Source organism: Sitophilus oryzae, unplaced genomic scaffold (genome assembly GCF_002938485.1).
Source record: "Sitophilus oryzae breed Bouriz unplaced genomic scaffold, Soryzae_2.0 scaffold_577_pilon_pilon, whole genome shotgun sequence".
Lineage (NCBI taxonomy): Eukaryota > Metazoa > Arthropoda > Insecta > Coleoptera > Curculionidae > Sitophilus > Sitophilus oryzae.
In genome coordinates this window covers 640,224-663,176 of record NW_022147170.1, presented here as the reverse complement: position 1 = coordinate 663,176, position 22,953 = coordinate 640,224, and the positions used below count along the sequence as shown (strand labels likewise).

At 31.9% G+C, this 22,953-nt stretch overlaps 2 protein-coding genes across 3 annotated transcripts; one reads left to right on the top strand and one right to left on the bottom strand.

Annotated features, from left to right (window-relative positions):
• Window positions 1-8,399: 8,399 nt before the first annotated feature.
• LOC115887553 lies at window positions 8,400-13,598 on the top strand. Of its 2 annotated transcripts, XR_004051109.1 has the most exons (3): window positions 8,400-8,504; window positions 12,967-13,278; window positions 13,388-13,598. XR_004051109.1 is itself a non-coding variant. In XM_030907013.1 (2 exons), exons 1-2 carry the CDS (start codon window positions 8,454-8,456, stop codon window positions 13,270-13,272), a joined length of 357 nt encoding a protein of 118 aa, XP_030762873.1. In that variant the 5' UTR covers window positions 8,406-8,453; the 3' UTR covers window positions 13,273-13,322. The 2 variants fall into 2 exon arrangements, 1 of the variants encoding a protein (XP_030762873.1); XM_030907013.1 differs by lacking the exon at window positions 13,388-13,598 and having other exon boundaries at window positions 8,406-8,504; window positions 12,967-13,322.
• A 35-nt stretch (window positions 13,599-13,633) lies between these two features.
• LOC115887552 (pectinesterase B-like) lies at window positions 13,634-19,461 on the bottom strand. Its single transcript, XM_030907012.1, has 5 exons — window positions 19,284-19,461; window positions 18,832-19,128; window positions 16,431-16,755; window positions 14,080-14,373; window positions 13,634-13,951 (listed from the first exon to the last, which is right to left on the bottom strand). The coding sequence occupies exons 1-5, from the start codon at window positions 19,289-19,291 to the stop codon at window positions 13,703-13,705; spliced, it is 1,173 nt and encodes a 390-aa protein (XP_030762872.1). The 5' UTR covers window positions 19,292-19,461; the 3' UTR covers window positions 13,634-13,702.
• Window positions 19,462-22,953: the final 3,492 nt, after the last annotated feature.

Below are 22,953 nucleotides of genomic sequence, written 5' to 3'. Positions count from 1 at the left end.
TCAAATATTACCAAGTTATATAATAATATCGCCATATTGTTTTTTCTCATACTGACATAAATGTGAGAAAATTTTATCCAGTTTGTATGTTAATGGAAATTCTTGCTTTGCTTTATCATCGCCATTACAAATAATTAATTCGTTGCGAACGAAGCCGCTGGTACACGCTAGTTCAGTATAAAGTCGTTTTAAATTGTATAAATAACTAGATTGTTATTTAACCATTAACTACTGACTACTTTCTATAACATGCATTTATGCTGACCTGGAGTCTCGCAGACTCCCTTATACAAAATGTATTTTAAGCAAAAAAATGTTTCTGTGGATTTTATATTTTTTAATGTAAAGTAACAATTCGTTTTTACTTTTTGAGGCATTGTTATACAGAGTGCCCCGATATTCCGTGGACATAGAACTACTACGTATTTTTGGAATCAAAAGTTCATTAGACACAATTTACCTCTATACAAAATGCTTTGTTTGTCCGTTAGCGGGCATGAAACTTTAAAAAAGGAACACATTTTTAGCCGACCATACCGATAGGTATGGTAGGCTATTAAGATCGGCAAAATTTTTTTTTTTTAATATCAATCAAAATGAGTTATTTGGGTCATAAATAACCTAAATACAAAATATGTTTGTGGTGTCTGTCTGTCCGTCTGTCCATCTGTCTCTCCGTCTGTCTGTCCGTCTGTAACACGATAACTGAAAAATCGCTAAACCGATTTTAACCAAATTTGGCACAAAAATACTGTGGCATCCGAGAATCGGGCCATTAGTTTTTGGTGGGGGTGGGGGTTGGTAAAGAGGTATGGGAGGGATTAAAAATTTTGAAAATCGTAACTCCAAAATTACAGTAGCTAGCAAAACGCGGTTTTCAATTTAAGATTAGGAATAATATTTGCAACAAAATTTGTAATAATAAATAAATAATAAACATCAAAATCAGTCAAAGTCGCAGTTTTTGAGATAAAAAAAAATATCAAGTGGGCGGCTATACGTGCCTCCCGGCGCAAATTTTTTCAATGACGGGAAGGGATATACTTTCCGAAACGTTAAGCATTTTCTTGTCCGTTAGGCGACTAAAAATACCGCCGACGCTCTCCGGGAAGCCATCAAAGAATCACTTCCACCGATAACTTCAGTCTCAATTTTGGAAGCTGAACAAGGCTGGACACAATTAAGGGATGCGATTCATAAAACTAGCGAAGTAGTACTGGGAAAGTCCAACAAAAAAAACAATCAGACTGGTTTAACGAAAATCAACCTCATATTCAGGCCTTGTTGGAACAAAAGCATAGAGCACATCAAGCAGTCACTGCAAATCCACACAATCCAAGGCTGGTGGACAACTTTAAAGCAGCCAACAACACGCTTCGAAGAAATCTGCGCCAATTAAAGGATGATTGGTGGACAAAAAAAGCTAATCAGATTCAAGAGTACGCCACGCATCACGATTATTGTAAATTCTTCGAGGCTGTAAAAGAAGTATACGGCCCAGCCAAGGAAGTAAGCTGCCCAATCATGGCACAAAATGGCGAACTGCTAAAAGAGGAAGAGCAAATTAGAAACCGCTGGAAAGAGCATTACAGCTAAATCATATCCTTAACCAAGAAAACAACCCCAATATGGAAGAACTAAACGCAATACCTCAGTATAACTGCCTCGATGTATATACCCCAATAACAGAACAGGAAATAATGGCATCCATAAAACAACTTAAAAACAACAAATCAGCTGGCTGTGACGCGATCCCGGCGGAAATCTACATGTGTGCAAGTAAAGAACTTATTGGTGATCTTAAGGCTCTCTTCGATGTCATATGGGAAAGCGGAGAGGTACATCAGGACTTCTGCAACGCGAATATAGTGTTTATATTTAAGAACAAAGGAAGTGCATCAGACTGCGGAAATTACCGGGGAATTTCACTATTGGATATCGGAGGAAAAATTCTTGCAAAAATTATGTCAAATCGCCTGCACCCACATATAGAAAAAATCCTTCCAGAATCGCAAACGGGTTTTCGCACCAACCGTGGCACCGTATTTTCCATCCGCCAACTACAAGAAAAAGTAAAAGAGCAGCAGTCTAAACTTTATGTTGCATTCATCGATCTAACGAAAGCCTTCGACACTGTGAACAGAGATGCATTTTGGGCAATTATGAAAAAGTTCGGTGTACCCAACCAAATTCTTACAGTGTGTAAAAGCCTCCATAATAACAACCAGTCAAGAGTGTCACATCATGGATCACTGAGCGATCCCTTCCTGACAAATACAGGTGTTAGGCAGGGATGTGTCTTAGCGCCTCTCCTATTCAACATATTCATGGCAGCGCTCTCCATTATAGTGGACAGCAAACTGCAGGAGAGAGGATTGGGCATTAGATACAGATATGACGGCAGTCTGTTCAACATAAAAAGACTCAGGGCAAAAACCCGTACAAAATTCATCACAGAACTCCAATACGCTGATGACTGCGCTCTAGTTGCAAGCACGGTACAACAATTACAAGAAATGTTAAACACATATACCTGGGCATACGAGGCTTTGGGCCTTAAGCTAAACATCGACAAAACTAAAATCATGTGCACTCCCCCGGAAGATCACAACAATGCTATAAAAATCGTAGAAGAACTATTGGAATATGTGCCGGAAATCAATTACCTTGGCAGTTTGATTTCGGAAAAGGCCAATATCGACTGTGAAATTCAGCACAGGATTAGCAGCGCCTCAAGAGCATTCTAGAAATTAAAAGACAGGGTTTTCTACAATCACGACTTGAGTACAAAAACGAAACTTGCAGTGCAATTATAATCCCCACCATGTTATATGGGAGCGAAACTTGGTGGCCGTACCGCCGACACATGAACGCATTAAACAAGTTGCAACAGAGACACCTTAGACAACTCTTAAGAATCCGCTGGTTCCATCATGTCTCAAACGTATCGGTCCTTGAAAAAGCTAACTGCGAGAGTATTGAAGTCATGGTCACAAAATCCCGCTTAAGATGGGCTGGTCACGTATGCAGAATGCAAGAAAACCGCATACCAAAATATCGGCTTTACGGTGAGCTTGTAGACGGTAAGAGGAGGCCGGGTGGAAAACTGAAAAGGTACAAGGACATTTTCCACGAAAACGTTAAGGGGATTAACATGCAGAATGAGTGGGAAAAAGCTGCTCACAATAGAACTCAATGGAGAAGAGTTGTAAACTCAGATAACAGCGACAACCAAAAAGTGAAGAGGCAACCAAACAATGATATTTTTGAATGTCCGGAGTGCGGTAGGCAGATAACATCACGTATCGGGCTTTTCAGTCACAGAAAAGCTCATGAAAGAAAACGCCTTGCGTGACCATCTTCTTTATGTGTGTCGAATACTCGTCAGCGAGTAACGGCTGTATGTATGTATGTATGTATATATGCATTAAACAAGTTGCAACAGAGACACCTTAGACAACTCTTAAGAATCCGGTGGTTCCATCATGTCTCAAATGTATCGGTCCTTGAAAAAGCTAACTGCGAGAGTATTGAAGTCATGGTTACAAAATCCCGCTTAAGATGGGCTGGCCACGTATGCAGAATGCAACAAAACCGCATACCAAAATCTCTGCTTTACGGTGAGCTTGTAGACGGTAAGAGGAGGCCGGGTGGACAACTCAAAAGGTACAAGGACATTTTTCACGAAAACTTAAAGGGGATTAACATGCAGAATCATTGGGAAGAAGCAGTTCACAATAGAACTCAATGGAGAAGAATTGTAAACTCAGTTAACAGCGACAACCAAAAAGTAAAGAGGCAACAAAGCAATGAGATTTTTGAATGTCCGGAGAGCGGTAGGCAAATAATATCACTTATCGGGCTTTTCAGTCACAGAAAAGCTCATGAAAGAAAACGCCTTGCGTGACCATCTTTTGATGCGTATCGAATACTCGTCAGCGAGTAATGGCAGTATGTAGGTATGTATGTATGTCAGTTAGGTAAGTTTGTTTAATAGTAAATCACTGCTGACAAATTGGATGTAGTTAATCCAACGGAGATCAACCAAAACCAACCATAACAAAAAATTAATATTTTATTTTGTAAATTTTATTAAAGTTGCGAAATATCCATAGGGTTTTTATGAAGAGATGAATCCGCCACAGAGGTTATTTACAGAGGTTACATTATTTACAAGTAATCTATTAGGAAATTTGTATTTGTGTGACACAGATAGGCAAAATGATGCCCGAAAGTGATAATAACACGATCTATTTTCACATTGGCACACTTGCACACTTAAAAAAGTTACAAATAAAGCAGAAGCAAGATAAATGAGACTAAGGTGAAGACGAGTGACCAAAGTCACTACTGATTACATTACTGCCTTTCTTTAAAACCTTCGAAATTTTAAAATTAATACCTAAAGCAAACATTATATATTATGTAGTTGTAAATAAAAAAAATGTATTATATTTTTAAAAAGCGTTTATCGACATAATGAACAATCGTTTGTGTCATAAAATATACTCAGATACTGGACATTCTTAATGATAAATAGAAGAATATGTTCTTTGACCTAAAGAAAGTAAACAGTATTAAACTGGTAAATAGATTTAATGGACTTATTTATTAGAAATGTATAAGCGCTCATCACCTTGACTAGTAACAATAAGGATCGGAAAAGTTTCAAATTCAAAGAATGACCAAGCCTTATGCGTTTCATTTAATTTAAATAAACAATTTAAAATTAAATAAATTTAATGAACTAATTAAATAAGTTTATTTGTAGATATTCTTTATAAATATTTGGAAACCATTGAATAAAAAAAATAATGGTCAGGTATTCACAACAGGAATTGACATCACATCCAAAATCCAAGCAGGCATTACAGAAAGAGAGATATATCCTCTATTATAGATCCGGGATAGCACCGGTGTCAGGGGTGCAACTTTGTTCAAGTTAGCAACCGATCGTTTAGAAGCGATGTCGAAATCAGATCGATACTATGTTCATTGCAAAACTATTGTCGCTCAAATGCTGCGAAATATGATATCACTATCACACTGTTGCACACGTGTGCGACACGGTCTAGGCTATGTCTAGGCAGTCGCCTCGCCACAAAGCGAGAAATCAGAATATCGCTACGAATCGATGTTGCTACTGAACATAGTGCCTCAAACTACAAATTACTTTACTATCGCTTTGAAACATGAACAAAGTTGCACCCCAGTTAAAGAGGTCCAGAAAATGGAGACGGATCCTCCAGTGTCCATCTCAAGGGTCAATTATCCTCGACTGTGAAGGGCTTGGAGGGCTAATCCCCAACCGTGGAAGGGTGTATACTAGGGTTTCCGGAACTGGAGCTTTTTTTCGGAACCGGGAATTTCGGTACCGCGCCTCTTAGAAACCGGGATTTCCCGGTTTTTTTGGTACTTTCGGTACTGACTAATTTTTGTTCAATGGTAGTGCAGTTCACCAATCAGAATTATTTTGAATCATTTATTTTGTAACACCCTGTACAATCGAATCAAATTTTGAATCATAACCAATCCGAATATTCTCTGTATAGGGTGGTGACAATTTCGATGCTCAACATTGCCATCTCAGAAGCTGCCAGAGATACGAGGTTAAATGGGACAAAAGTTGCGTAATTAGAAGTCTGACAAACACCTATGCAGAAATCACCGGTATCTTGTTAGTTTCAGATTTATGCCAAAAAAATGAAAATAATACGACGTTTATTTTAAATGACAATATCTTCAGAACTATTGTATGTATTGCAATGTAAATTGGTAGTTTTATATGTTTATTCTTGGCCAATTAAATGCGGTTTTCAGAAAATTTCTAAGCCTTCTAGATTTCGCATAACAACAGTCAAGTTTTTGTTTTTTTTATGGCCCCTATTTTGAATTTTTATCATATTAGATAGAACAAAAAATAATCTATACGGTGGTATCTATTTTTATTCATTATTGTAAATTCACAAAAAAAATTGATTTTTTAAAAATTCGCTCAAAATATGAAGTCTGCCTTGGAAATCCAATTGACACTTTATATGACAGCAAGTTAATTTTTGTTTACTCTATTAAGTGTCAAATCTGGATACAAAAAATTATAGTAGATTGTGTTAAGTGTATTAACAGTCAACAATATAAATAATAATATACCAAATACCCTGTGAATGCGATAAATTTTACATTGGTGAAACATCTAGACCCTTAAATGTTAAAATTAAAGAATATAAAGATTATTTAAGAAAGGGAGATTTTCACAAATCTAAGATTTGTCAGCATTCATGGGACACAGGGCACAGAATAAATTTTAATAACGCCAAAATTATAATGAAAGAAGCGATAGCCTCTAAAAGAAAAATAAAAGAGGCTTTTTTAATTCAATCTAATAAAAATAAATGTATTGCTCATGCATCTGTAGATGTTAGTAATGTATGGCAATCGCTTCTTTGATTTTAAAGAACATAACATATATAAGCATAACATACGTAAAATTTAAAAATAATCATACAGAAAGTTTGGGCTTTTTGGTTTTACCTTATTAAGTAATTGTTATCAGGTAGTAATTGTTAATTTTGAAGTTTAACTTAATATAATGTCATTTTAACAGAACGTCAACGATTTCTTATAGACGTATCTGTTTTAAAAAGTAAAGTGTTCTCGAATAGTTCAATTTATTAGTATTTTAATAAAACACGCTTTTAGATGTATCAAAAAACTTTTAATAGAGTAACTTTAACTCTACATATATGTTTCGGCTTGTTAGGCCTTTTTCAAGAATTTTTTAAGAACTGTTCACAGTTAAAGTTACTCTTATTAAAAGTTTTTTGATACATCTAAAAGCGTGTTTTATTAAAATACTAATATTTCAACGATGTTTCACAAGGAACCAACCACAGCTTCAGTATAGTTCAATTTAAATATTTTAAATAGTTTTTTTCTTGATTCTTTATATTTTTTTTGCTTCCGACGACGGAAAGAGAAATCTTTCCGAAACGTTAAGCATTTTTTTCTTTGTTAGGCAAATTTTTATTACTGTAAACACAACTTCTAACAAGCAGCGTCCGTTTAGGTTTAACGCCAGAAGTATTTACAAAAAATAACTATTTTATTTTGTAGATTTTTCTTGCAGTGCAGTGGCGAAATACCTATAAAGGATTTTTTTGGATAGTCAACAATATGTTCACAAGTGAGGATGAACACGAGATATGTATGATATTTACTTAAAAAATAATAGAAATTCCGATATGGCATGCGCAAGTTATAGAATATTGTATCCTGAAAGGACACAGCCTCATCGTACTATTTTGTCAATGATTTCAAGACATTTTGCAGTTGCTGGGAGCTTTAAAAACAAGAGGGCAGTATTTTAAAAGGCTCAGATTGAAATTAGTCCGGAAACTTTTAGCCGTAAAATAAGTCGCGAGTGTTGTATAAGTGATTCTTATGTAGGGAAAATTATAAAAAAACACAAATATCACAACTTTATCAAACCAAACCAAACCAAACCAAACCAAACCAAATCTAAAAGGATAAAAATTCAAAATGGCGGCCATAACAAAACAAAAACTTCATTGTTGTTGTGCGAAATCTAGAAGGCTGAGAAATTTTCTGAAAACGGCATTTATTGTAGGGAAAATTATAAAAAAATATTACTATATATAATAATTACTATTATGTAGGGAAAATTATAAAAAAACACAAATATCACAACTTTATCAAACCAAACCAAACCAAACCAAATCTAAAAGAATAAAAATTCAAAATGGCGGCCATAACAAAACAAAAACTTCACTGTTGTTGTGCGAAATCTAGAAGGCTGAGAAATTTTCTGAAAACGGCATTTAATTGGCCGAGGTCAAAAATAAAAAAACTACCAACTTACGTTGCAATAGATACAATAATTCTGAAGATATTGTCATTTAAAATAAACGTTTTTTTTTTCATTTTTTTGGCATAAATCCGAAACTAATCAGGATACCGGGGTTTTCTTGATAGGTGTTTGTCAAACTTTTAATTGCGCAATTTTTTCCCATTTAACCGAATTCGTATCTCTTGTAGTTTCTGAGATGGCAATGTTGAGCATCGAAATTGTCACCACCCTGTATAACTCATATTTTCTTAATACTTCTACAAATTTCATCACTAAGAAATTACAGATAAAAATATAGGCATTTTGAAATATTCTGTATATTTAAAAAATATTATAATATTATTAATTAATATTATTTTTATGTGAAAAATTAATTTAACTGAACTTATAACACTAGACATATTTTTTATATAAATTGGTTGTACTTGTTACTAGAGTATTTTAATTACAAAATATATTTTTTGCAACGTTTCAAAACATAGCACAATTAATATGAGGACTTGCAGCTTACAAAAAATATATTAATTGTTTAGTTTTAATATTCAACTTAGTTGGGGTGAAACATTTTTTTTTTATTTTTAGCATAATGAGTAGAATAAGTAATTTTGTCTTTTGGTCTACTGTAATAGTATTATTGGTAAGTAATGCAATAAAAATCTATAACTAATTTTGTGTTTTTTAATTTTTTGAATCAATGCAAAAAAAAATTATTATGTTTTTATTAGACAGGGGTCCAAAACACCTCCATATAAAGATGTCTGTTTGAAATTTTTACTCCATATTGAAAATGTCAAAGATTAAAGTTGAATAAAACTACATTCATTTAATATAAAGTACGGGCTGCCCCCTTAAAATAGTGGAGAAAAATTAAACATCTTGTTTTTACTCACTCTGTACAATACCTATACCGGGTGCGTCTCAAAAGTGACTCACCCCTGTAATTTTTTTATTTTTTCAGTTAAAAAAACGAGATTTGGTATGGTAGTATATGACATAAATTAGGACTGATTGACGGGTATATAATTGTTTTCGTTCACTTCCTGTTTCACTGGAAATGACTACAACTTTTGATTTTTAAATGGCATTCTCGGTATTTTTTTACTTTATTAACTTATTATTAATTAATATATAATAATATTAACTTTACTTATAAAATGTTTTTTCCAAATATGTTAATGAGCCACCCTCGTTCCATTTGAAAATATTGAGATAACTGGCCAGGACAAGACATTAAAAACATTAGACGATCAAGTCTATTTTTCCAAGGCTCCTTGATTAAGAATTGGTGTTTTTAACATAGCCATGGCACTCTAGTTTGAATTTTAAAATACCATTTTATATTAAGTGAGAATGTTAAAAATTGACATATTCAGAATGTCATTTTCTATCGAATAAAATAAAAAAATACCGAGAGTGTCATTTAAAAATCAATAGTTGTAGTCATTTTCGGTAAAACTTTGAAATTGAAATTTAAAATACGATTTTTTGAAGCGAAAATGACAAAAGTTGACATAATTAGTCGATAGAAAATGACATTCTGAATAGATTGATTTATTTCTATCGAATAAAGTATAAATATACCAAGAGTGCCATTTAAAAATCAAAAGTTGTAGTGATTTCCGGTGAAACAGGAAGTGACCGAAAACAATTGAATACGTCAGTCAATACTAATTTAAGTCATATACTAACACACCAAGTCTCGTTTTTTTATATGAAAAAATAAAAAAGTTATAGGGGTGGGCCACTTTTGAGGCGCACCCGGTATACTATGGAATATAGCGAATAAGTATAGTTTTGAAAAGAAACAGTTATAATATACCACAACGTACAAAAAGAGAAAATTGGCATTTTTTAACTTTAAAATCTACAGATTTAAGCAAATATAGTTTAGTTATCTTTTAATAAACTTTTTTACTTTTTAATATTTCGTTAGTTTTAATTTTTTTAATTCATAATGATATAAATTCTGTATTATATTCATATTTCCAAGAGTTTACATGTTTCTGTCTAAATTACATGGTTAGTTTCCATTGTACAAGTTGGTAAATAAACTAAAGCAATAAATATTATCTAAATTCCACTATATTAAGATGACCTCAGAAATCATTATCTGATAATGGACTGAAATATCTGTTGTCAAAATAATATCCTCCATTGCACGTTTACCAAACAAACAGATGCATTAGATAAATGCCAATTTTGTTTAATCTCGTTGCATTTTTTATACACCTAAACTGCACGGTATAGTATACCGGGTGTTTTTCAAAAGTGGCTCATCTCTATAACTTTTTTATTTTTTAGATAAAAAAAAACGAGATTGGTATGTTAGTAAAGGACATAAAATCAGGATTGATTGACATTTTCAATTACTTTCGGTCACTTCTTGTTTCACTGGAAATTACTACTATTTGTGATTTTTAAATGGGACAGGTATTTTTTTACTTTATTTTATAAAGAATGACGTATCACATGTCAATTTTGACATTTAAAAAAAAATCGATAGTGATAGATATTAAATATAACGATAATTTCACTCGAAATGCCAAGTAAAAATTGATTTTTGCCATTTGAAAAAATGTTTGGTTTGGATGATTAAAAATACAATTTGGTTATCTTTTAAGCGGCCAGGAAAAGACACGAAAAACATTAAACGATCAAGTCTATTTTTTAAAGGCTCCTTAATTAAAAATAAGTAGTTCTAATGCAGCATGGCACTTTAGATTGAAAATTAAAATACTATTTATTTTAAATGAAAATATCAAAAGTTGACATGTGATATGTCGTTCTATTCAGAATGTAATTTTCTATCAAATAAAGTAAAAAATACTGAGGGTATCATTTCAAAATCAAAAATTATAGTTATTTCCGGTAAAACAGGAAGTGACCAAAAATACTTGAATACGTCAATCAATTCCGACTTATATTCTACACTAACACACTAAATTTCTTTTTTTATCTGAAAATATAAAAAAATATAGGGGTGAGCCACGTTTAAAAATCATCCGGTATAGGGTGCCCTAAAAAAGGGTACAAAAAAAGTTCGGTTTCAAATTTTCTATTTCAGATAGTAGCACATATTTTAAAGATAATAATAGTATATAAAATATTTTTAAAATACTTTTATAAATTTACTGGGTGATTCAAATATATTTTTCCTCTAAAACTGTAGTTTTTGCAATGAAAAAATATATGTATTTTATTCAGGAGATTGTGAATATATTCACTAGGTATAGTATAATATGGCATTATGATAATTTTGGAATGGAAATTGAGTGGCAAATCCACTGGGCTAAAAATTATATAGTATTCCGTTTAAAAATGTACAACTTTAGTGTGAAAATATGTTTGAATCAGTCTGAATATTATCAGATTAATATTCAGGCTCTATTTTATAATATACAGGGTGGTCCGAACTGTATTCCGGAAACTTCGGCAGCATATATTTTACTGATAAAAATAAATAAAAAAGTTCATATAAATGTATGTCCTAAAATGCTTAGTTTCGGAGATACAGGGTGTAGAAGTTTCATTTTTATTTCGATTTTTTCCAAATATAGTAAAAAAAAAGTAACGTCAATATTTGGATGAAGATTGGTGTCTGGAAGTTTTTTGACATGAGAAATTTGATTTTGATATCAACATGACTCCTATTTGTAGGGGGCGCCACCTACATGTGTTTCAACTATTTTGAAGAGTAATAACTTTTTGTCCGTACCTGTATAAAACTACCGAGTAAAAAAATATAGATTTTCGTGATTTTCTACGTAAAAAATGTCTCTTGGTAAAAAACCCCAACGAGCAACCGTTCACAAGATATTTACAATGGAAATAGTCACTACATGTCATTATTGACTAAAAATAAACATGTTGAGTAGATAGTTATTTGACTGAAATGAGAAGTTTGGGAACTTTTTATTTTTTTCTTCGAAAAATTTTTCTTTCTCTAAATTTTTCTTCGAAAAAATGATGATAAAACAGTTTCTGTTGAACTTTTGGCATAAAAACATTTCAAATTTATAATTTTAGTCTAATAACTATTTAGGGTGGCTGCAACGACGTCCCTTAATCTTGCTGTTAAAAAATAACAGCTAGTTTTTACATTTAAAAACCAATTGTTATGTTTTAACAGCAGGATTACGGGAGGTCGTTGCAGCCACCCTTAGTCGACATGTTTAATTTATTATGTCAATTATGACAGGTATTGCTAATTTCTATTCCAAATATCTCGAGAACTCCTAACGATTTTCACCAAGAGACCTTTTTTACGTGAAAAAGTCGTAAATGTATATTTTTTAACTACCTAGTTTTATACAGGTGCGGACGAAAAGTTATTACTTTTCAAACCAGTTAAAAATGCGTAGGTGGCCTCTCTACAAGTATGAGCCATATTGACATCGAAATCAAATTTCTCATGTCAAAAAACTCCCAGACACCAATTTTCATCCAAATATAGATGTTACTTCAGAAATTATTTGGAAAAAATACACCCGTATCTCCGAAACTAAGCATTTTAGGACATACATTTAGAAGAACTTTTTTACTTATTTATATCTGCTTATTTTTATCTGCAGAATATATTGGCAAAGTTTCCGGAATACAGTTCGGACCACCCTGTATATCAGCCTAATATTTTCAACGTGCGTTACCATTACCCCCACATTATGTAAAAAATGAAAATTACAAACCAAAATCCTAATATAGAACTTTTTCGGAAGCCTGGGTCACCTTGTATCATATAAAATTAAAAAAAATACAAGACCGCAAGATCGGAAGAGTTTTGTATGCTTGGTCTTACGGATATCTTTTACTGGTCGGTCTTGTTCTTGTTGTTCAAATACAAAAAGAGAAAATTGGCATTTTTTTAACTTTAAAATCTACCAATTTCAGGAAAAATAGTTTAGATATGGTTTAATAAACCATTTTCTTTTTTAATATTTTGTTATAGTTTCAATTTTTTTTAATTCATAATAATATCAATTCTATATTATTTTTTTTGTTTGTGGTCAAGACCTACACTAAAACAAGTTTTTTGTTCAACACTGTTCCTCGTGCTAATAAACCACCCTGTATATTAACCTATTTTTTTCATCAATTTTTAGTCGTTGTCATTCGTATCGTGTGACATTGCCACCAACTCCATAACCAGAAAATCCAATAGTCTCCCAAAAAGCAATCCAGTAGCAATCATAGATTCTCTAAGAAGACAGATCGAATACAAAGAGAAGGAACTACAAAGAGCAGAAAAAGCGAATAAGAATTTCGAGAAAATGATGGAACTGGTTAATATTCTTGGACAAGTCGACACATTTTTGACCGATCGTACACGAGCTATCATTAAGAAATTGGCCGTTTTGACAGAAGATGGAAACGATATTATCGTTGCTAAAACAACTAATAAAATATAAGAATAAGTAGTGTTAATTTTTTTATAAATAAACTTTTGTAAATATTGGAACTATTTTTTGTTACTTTGAAATAATTCATAATATACCGGGCCCTATAACTTTTTTATTTTTTCAGATAAAACAACGAGATTTGGTACGTTAGAATATGACATAAATTGGGATTGATTGTCATATTCAATTGTTTTCTATCACTTCCGGTTTCGTCGGAAAAACAGTTCAAAATTTGAATAGGATTTCCTATCTTTCTAACGATGATGCACTACCCGGTATATTAAACTTTAAAATACATAAACAATATTAAAGTGTTCATTTTCTTCGTGCCAGTTGGTGTATTTAACAAAAATTAAATAAAACTATTTTAATCTAACATAATTTATTTAAATAGAAAATAATAAAGACATTCTGTTCATTTTCATCCATCCTATATCCTTTATGCATCGTCTCCATAATTGTTATATTCCCACAGTCTATTATGAACGTTGTCGTCAAGATTTCTATCAGTCTTTATATCTGTAGAAAACGGTCTTCCACTTGTAGCAGCTGCAGTATAAGGTTGGTCAACATCGATAATAGCATCTATTTGGGAATCTCTGATAACTAATTGGCCATTTGGAGATGATCCTGCTACATAGTCTTCAGCAGTTTGCACTCCTGCATCCCATGCTCTTGCAAGGCTAGTCTAAAAACATGGGTTCCAAACTCCATATCAATTAAATAAAAACGTTTTTTTAACAGTTTACAGTCTTTTGTCTTTCAGTGTGAGAGTCAAATTTGAAACACCCGTTAATGATTGAACAAATTAAATACCTTGTTTGATCCTAAGTACACTTCATCTCCAGTTATCACGCTGTCAATAACCAGAAAACCATATGATCTATCAGGCGGAGTACTAGGTGCAAATATAATAGCAGTATTTTTTCCTCGTTTGCCAACAACTTTTACAGTGCACATGTTGAACACTGCAGATGCTGCCCCGAATATGAAATCAGTGTCGCCTTCAATGTAGCACATGTGGACGTGTACTCTTTCTTCTGTTTTATTGTTGGCTCCGACGAAAAGAGTGTCTTGGCCGCCTAAAAAGTTGCTACTCATTAGATGGACCTACAAAAAGAGTGTTCTTTAAAAAATAGCCAATTTGGCTACTAAAAATTATTCTCTAGATTAGATTTTATGAGGTATCATGCCTCCAGAAGGAGATAATTTAAAAATATATATAAATATATATATATATATATATATATATATATATATATATATATATATATATATATATATATATATATATATATATATATATATATATATATATATATATATATATATATATATATATATATATATATATATATATATATATATATATATATATATATATATATATATATATATTTATATCACTGATGTCACTAAAATACCTAGTTTTTCGTACAAGAAACTTTCATACCCCTTTCTACTCCCATAAACCTGGATTTCCTAAAATTACTTTGTTTAACAAAGTAATTTTATGAATGTAACCATTTCCAATTATGGTGTAGCCTCGATCACATATTTAGATACAAGCTTATTAATGCGGGCCCAAGTTATCCCTGCTAATTTCCTAATATCTCAGGTTTCATCTTCTAGGTGTCTTAATTCCTCGTGGATACCATGCTGTAATTTTTGTGGTCCATCTGTTGTCCGTCCTTTTTGCCAGGTGTCCTGTCCATTGCCACTTGATGGATTTGATTCTGTGGATAACGTCTATTACCTATGTTTTTTTTGTCCACTCTATTCTTTTATGATCTTTTTTGGTTATTCCCAGCATATTTCGTTCCATGGTGCGTTGTGCGATCTGCATTTTACTTATAATGTCCGTTTTAAGTATCCAGAGTTTCGCATGCATAGGTCATTATTGGAAGTCAAGGTTCGGAAGTAGTTAATTAAGACGTAATTTACCTGACTAACTACGTGTAGTTTTTCTTCAAAAACTATGTCTTTTCCCGTTCGTTAACTACATGAAAACTACGCTAATAAACTACCTATTGATATTATGAATAATTTTACTTTATATGAAGAGTCTAAATAATATGATGTAAATGGTTATATTTAAAGCCATATTTCTTCTGTTTTCTTAAATACATTGTGTTTTCTAAAGCTTTAACTTATTATAACCTCACCTCATACCTTTGACATTTGAAAGTTACATACATATGTTACATAAACTACACCCTCTACATAAACTACATTAACTACATGTAATGTAGTTTATGTAATTTTTAAAAGTAACATGTAGTTTTCCGAACCCTGCTGGAAGTACACATTGGTCGAATGTTTTCTTCTTTAGATAGAGTGGCATTCTAGATCTGAATATGATTGTGTTTCTTCCATAAGTACTCAATTCTAATTTAATTCTTCTGTTGCTTTCAAGTAGTAGAGATCCCGAGCTGTGTATTAGTTGTCCCAAATATATATATATATATATATATATATATATATATATATATATATATATATATATATATATATATATATATATATATATATATATATATATATATATATATATATATATATATATATATATATATATATATATATATATATATATAATATATATATATATATATATTCTTCTACTATTTCCAGTGTTGTGTTATTTATTAGAATGTATTTTCTGTCTTCTAGTTCGTTATACATTACTTTAGTTTTTGCTAAGTTTATTTTGAGACCTACTTTATTGCTGGCTGTATTTATTGGCAATTAAGATTATGTCATCAGCGAATATTAGATGGTTAAGATATTCCCCATCTACATTTAATTCTTTACTGGTCCAGTCCAGTTGACAGAAGACTTCTTCTAGTGTTGCTATAAATATCTTTGAGGATATCGCGTCTCCTTATCGCTATTTGGGAACTCTGGGGTTGTTTTATATATCATTACTCTTGCTTTGGCTTGGTTTGGGTATGATAGAAAAAAACAGCGTCCAGTTGGCTTGGAAATGAATATCGACGAAATTTTCCATATAACTTCACATATAAAATGACAGCGATCCTCATTTCATAGCCATCGCTGACCCCGTTTTTTTTTTTATTATATTGCATATATTGTCGATATAACCAAGTGTTGTAACGGTTAATATTTTCAACACTGTAATAAACAATGAACGTCATTATACTCACTTTATCTGCATCAATTTTAACAGCAACTGCTTGAGCATCGGTAGCACCGTTCTCAACAGTTATCCTCATCAGCTGAAATTGATCGCTACGTACTACAAATACCGCAGAGCAATTTGTACCAATGTATCCATTTTTGTGACCGCATTCACGGTATATATCCCAAGCTGGATCGCCCTCCTGGTAACGTGCACCTTCTGGATTAACCAAGTTCATGTAATCTAATATATGTGTATTAGCACTGATATTTTGAATGATATGTACGTCACTGGCAGAATCTCCACCGTAGATTGTTAAGGGGACATCGCCAGCTATATAAACAGTTTCTCTAAAAAAATTATAATAAAAGTATGGAATACAGTATGATCGAAAAAATTCGTTCTCCAGAATTTTGGCAAGGTCAATTTCTAGACATAATTTATTAAAAATTTAAACTAATTATAGAAAAATTAAAAAAATAGAACCTATCCAGACACAGAAATCTATTTCTACAAAATTATTTTTTCTTGAAATTTAAACTACAATTTGAAAATCATTTTTACTCAATATAAAAATAAATTAAAACCTTCTTGAGGCTCACTGGCAGTAAGCGCCATTAAAAAATAAAAAAGTACGGGCTAAGTAATGATATATAGGTCAAGCCCTATATATCACTCGACAAAAGTGTAATCGATTATCATTCCACAGCCGTTTTTGACGTCGTTTTTTCGATTGTATGGTATTAGACGACGATCAACACATTATACCATGGTCTAGTAAAAGGTGCGAGTATTTTTAGCCAATCATTGCACACGAATGTTACCATTCATTCTAAAGAAGATCAGTGTGTACTACCAGTTATGACCTCTGCACCTAGATACTTTTTTCTGTCTAGATACATCTAGAATACTAAAACCGACGGCCATAAGAAAACTGGAGGACACACAACGCTCGATGGAATGAAATAAAATTGCTGGGCATAACAAAATAGATCATAAGAATAGAATGGATACGACAAAAGGCCCAAGTAATAGATATCATTCACGGAATCATATCCCTCAACTGGCAATGTGCAGAAGAACACTTGTTAAAAAGGACGGGCACAGATGGACTACAAAAATAACAGCATGGTACCCAGGAGGAATTAAGAGGTCTAGAAGAAGACCAAACCTAAGATGGGACCATGATATTAGGATATTAGAAGGGATACACTATCCCCTATCCCCAACATTATTTAAAATTTATATTGCCAAGGTCTTACATCTATGGAAAAGAAAATGTAACGGAATGGGTATAGAACTAAATGACATATGCTTATACACCTTGCATTGCAGACGACCAGGCAATGCAGACGACCAGGCCATAATTGCAAACGACAAAGATGACATGGAATATATGGTGTGGAAAATAATTGAAGAATATGCTAAATGGGAGTCTCGCAGTAAATACAGAAAAAACGAAATACCTTCCATTTGGAGCCAATACAGAAAATCTTATTTTGGACAATAATATGGAAATTAGGGTATGTGAAGATTACAGATACCTGGGTTCGATATTTACAGGACGATAGAGAAATAAACAACAGAGCAATACAGGCACGAACAGTTATCAGATGCATAAATGGCATTCTATGAAGCACTGAAATTACAAAGAACAGGAAATATAATATATACGAGACACTAGTTAAAAGCATATTACACTATGGATGTGAAACATGGCGACTCACTGAAAGGAATAAAATAAAAATTAGAGACAACAGAAATGGACGACATTAGAAGAGCAATGAGAATTTCACGGAGGGATAAAATCAGAAATGAAGACATTAGACAACAGATGGGAATAGAGGGAACAATAGTAAATGATATAGAACAAAAACACTTAATATGGTACGGCCACGTTCAGAGAATGCACAATGAAAGAATTCCAAAACAAGTAATTCATTGGATACCTGGTAAACGAAAGAGAGGACGTCCCAAGAAACCATGGATGGAAGGAATAAGAAGGTCGATGAGCGAGAAAAATCTGACCGAAGATCAATGGGAAAATCGCACAGGGTGGAAGTTAGGCATCGGACAACGTCGTAGGACGTTCTGACCCGAATTTATAATATATAGAAGGGATAACTTGGACCCGCATAGACAACAATAGGCCCAATTACAAGGAGATTATCTAAATATATAAGGGAGCAAAATAAAATATCCACCACAACATACCAAAACAATTTACTTTAGCACTAGAAGCACATTTTGCTGTCATCAGGGAGACTACACCATGACTGGAAATAACTATTATGAAATTACGACTATTTCTTTTATATGTTTTGATATAGGTCAATCATTGAATAAAAACGTATATCACACTACTAAAACTGAGGCTACAAAAAGGAAAAGTACTAAAAATACTACAATTTTAATGTTTTACTCACGTATAAACTCCAGCTTCAATTTTAATATATTTTCGCGTGGACGAATTTCCAGCTTTGATAGCAGCATTAACACTTTCCTGTATAGATTCTCCAGCTTTTACGATATAGTCTGGTTCATCTGGAATAATTATTTCTTCTGGTTCCCAATCTCCAAAATAGTTTTCTTCCTGATATTTCGATGCCTCATCATCAGACAAAATCGGTCGTGTCTCAGTGCCTGGGTAGTTTTGGTGAGAAGATATGGCCAGATGTAAAGTCACCACTAAAGCTACTAATGTTAAATGGTAGTTTGAAATACTAAAAATGAAAATTTTAATTTAAAAACTTTAACAATAAAAAGTATATTAATATGGTATAAAACTTGCTGAATTATATAAAAAAATGTTAATTAATTTTAATGGATTAATTTGAATCATACAACAAATGTATGTATGCAATCTAAGTATACATACCTTCCCATTTTTACAAAATAAATAAGAGTTATGGAACAGGTAGGTACATTTATAATATTAATATTGGTTATATTCCTGTTTATACCTATTAGGTTCAAATGTTATACTGAATAGTTACGGAGTTATCAATAATATGTTCCTTATTAAAAACACTTACCTTATATCTAAAATCAGACATTTTTTAGTTTTGAAATGATAACGTATTAAAAACACTACTAAGGAATATTTTGATAACAACTAGCAATTTAAGAATAACATCTGATTAAATTATTTGAATGTATTTTGATAAATGAGCAATGAATAGATAAAAATTAAATATATCATACAGGTAAAATAATGAAACTGCTGCCTAACCACCCCTTATTCAAAAGCAGCTGGCCATCTTCGAATGATTTTGTTTGTATATTTTCATTCAAAATATCTGGCATTTAATTATGAATAGGCTGTAGCCTAACAATATAAAAAGCCATAAAACGATGGATGGCCAACAAATCTCTAGAATGAATCTCTAGAAAATCTCTAGAAATTCATCAGAGGCGAAAAAGTTTATTGTAGAACATTTGCCAAAATTCATGGCAGACCTGAGAAGCAAATAAAGACAGACAGACAAAGGTGTAGTGAGTCTACTGACAGGGCATTGTAAGGTTAATCTAAAGCTAATGGGATTGACGCGGGTCCTGTCAATCAGAAGGAGAAACGACAGAACACAATTTTATGATGCGACAGCCTGACAAATGTGCGGTTCTTTGTACTAGGCAGTGATAGACCAGTGAAGAAAAGCTATATGGAGGGTTCAGTCTTCAAGTTTATAGCCTCTTTTGAAAAGGATAGGACTGGAGATGTAACCTAAGGATCAGAAGAGGACCACACGACCACACGCGAAAAATCGAATATCATATTAATTCAACTAGAGCCAGAAACAATTAACAAAAATCTGAAATTTCAATTTTGCCGCCATGTTTCCGCAAATGAGAAAGATAAGTTCAACTACTTAACGGATGATCAATGGTATCATTGACACGCAACTTTTAATCCTAGTTTGAGACCCTGTATCACTAACCGAATTCTAGATCATAATGGTAAGAGTGTTAAATAGCAAATATTTTAACGTTTGAGGTAGTACACAAGGTGGTCCGAATTGTATTCGGGAAGCTTCAGCAGCATATTCTGTAAATAAAAATCAGTAAAAAAGTTCTTATAAATTTATGTTGGAAAATGCTTCGTTTCGGAAATACAGGGTGTAGAAGTTTTACTTTTATTTAACTTTTTTCTAAATAATTTCTGAACTATACTCGATATTTCGATAAAACTTGGTGTTTGGGTGTTTTTTCATATGAGAAATTTGGTTTCGATGTGTCAATATAGACTCCTATTTGTAGGGGGCGCGGGCGTTACCTACAGATGTTTTAACTGTTTTGAGAGTAATAAATTTTCGTCTCTACCTCTATAAAAATACTGAGTGAAATACTATACATTTTCGTAATCTTTTACGTAAAAAAGATCTCTTTGTAAAAATCGCTACGGGCAACCATTCCAAAGAAATTTAAAATGGAAATAGTCAATACATGTTTGACAAAAAATAAACATGTTAAGTAGATACCGTATGATCGAAAAAAAAACGGCGTCCAGTTGGCTGGGAAATGACGATCGATGATATTTCCCATATAAATTTACATATAAAATGACAGCGATCTTCATTTCATAGCCATATTTGACGCCGTTTTTTCTCGATCATACGGTATTTATTTGACTGAAATGATAAATTTGGGAACTTTGTATTTTTTTAAATTAATCATAAATTTTTCTTCGAAAAAATATGATAAACAGTTTCTGTTGAACTTTAGGCAAAAACATTTCAAATTTATTATTTCAGTCTAATAGGTAACTATTTAGTCAACATGTTTAATTTATGTCAATGATCAATGATCACAGGCATTAACTATTTCGATTCCAAATATCTCGAGAACTAGCTATTTCTACCAAAGACCTTTTTTACGTAAAAAAACATCGTAAATGTATATTTTTTTACCAAGTAGTTTTACACAGGTACGGATGAAAAGATATTACTCTTGAATAAGTGAAAACATATGTAGGTTACGCTCTTTACAAGTAGGAGTTATACTGACATCAAAATCAAATTCACGAAATCAAAGAACTCCAAACGCGAATTTTCATCCAAATATTGACGACATTTCATAAATTATTTGGAAAAAATCGAAATCAAAATGAAACTTCTACATCCTATAACTCAAAAAGTAACCATTTTAGGACATGTATTTATACGAACTTTTTTACTTATTTTTGTCTGTAGAATATACTGCCATGTAAGTTTCCCGAATACAGTTCGGACTACCCTGTATATTCCATGTGTATACAGGGTTGCTCACCACATACGACACAGAGTATTGTAGCTAAATGATTAGATTTTTGCAAATTGTAAGTTTTGGGTTTGTCGAAGGACTATTAAAGGCACAATTTAAAAATATTTTTACAAGATACAGAGTGTCTTAAATAAATATAAAATATCAAAGTTGTATTTTTTTAAATAGAACACCCTGTATATTTTATGAGAATCAGATGCCTAATTTAATTGTCTATCAAATTGTATTAAACCATTTTTTACCTATCTCTTTTAAGTTTTTTTAGAAAATACATTTTCTTTTAATTTAGACCTCAATTATCAATATACCCATGGAATATTGACATTTTAGATTACTTTTAAAGATGTAACAAATTTTTTAAGAGTACATATGCTAATATTGTCTATATAGTTCGTTTATTTCATTAAAAAATAAAAAAAATTGTTTAAATATTTGGTAATGAGGACTAATTAATATGATTCCAGTATTCAAACTACATTAATTGACTGTTTGCGTTGATTAATAATAATTGCTCCAAATACTAAAAAACTGAATTTTGTATGTGTTTAGACAGTGTGGTAAAAAGTAACACCTTAAAAATTTTATTTCATTTGTTGATGAATGTTTATTTATATTGACGTTCATTTTCATAACTTATTATTATATTGATTTCTGATTCAAATCAACATTTATTTAGAATAATTTATTGACTAACACAATTAAGTATGTAATTAATTAATATTTGTGCGGAAATTATGATGATATATTTAATTAATGATATACCTACTCTTTTATAATGATTTATATAGATTTTTTCGTATACAAATGGCCTAGTAATATTATCGTTTTTAGCACCTATACATTTTGTACATTTGTTGCTTTGAAAACAATCTAAAATGTCAATATTCCATGAGTATATTGATAAATGAGGTCTAAATTATAAGGAAATGCATTTCCTACGAAAATTTGAAGGGATAGGTAAAAAATAGCATGATACAATTTGATAGACAATTAAATTGTGCATCTGATTTTCCTAAAATATACAGGGTGTTCCATTTAAATTAAACAAGTTATTGCCGTTAAAAGCAAGCATTTATTGAAAATAAATTTTAGACACTCTGTATCAGGTAGTATTATTTTTATTATTGCAACACGATAACTGATCAATAATTAAACTTCAGTAGATATTTGGTATTAAAAACTTTGATACCCTTGGAGCAATGAAGTCTTAAAATTTTTACCGCAATTTCACAAAATTTAATATATTTCAAAAACGGTAAGGTTTAAGTGTGACAAACTTGAATCAAATT

Bases quoted from the DNA above. Each gene is read 5' to 3' on its own strand.
- LOC115887553 (XM_030907013.1), top strand. From the start codon at position 8,454: ATGAGTAGAATAAGTAATTTTGTCTTTTGGTCTACTGTAATAGTATTA. The intron at 8,505-12,966 runs GTAAGTAATGCA...ATCAATTTTTAG, and splicing joins CTACTGTAATAGTATTATTG to TCGTTGTCATTCGTATCGTG.
- LOC115887552 (XM_030907012.1), bottom strand. The intron at 16,756-18,831 runs GTGAGTAAAACA...TAATTTTTTTAG, and splicing joins ATTGAAGCTGGAGTTTATAC to AGAAACTGTTTATATAGCTG. The intron at 14,374-16,430 runs GTGAGTATAATG...CTCTTTTTGTAG, and splicing joins TTAAAATTGATGCAGATAAA to GTCCATCTAATGAGTAGCAA.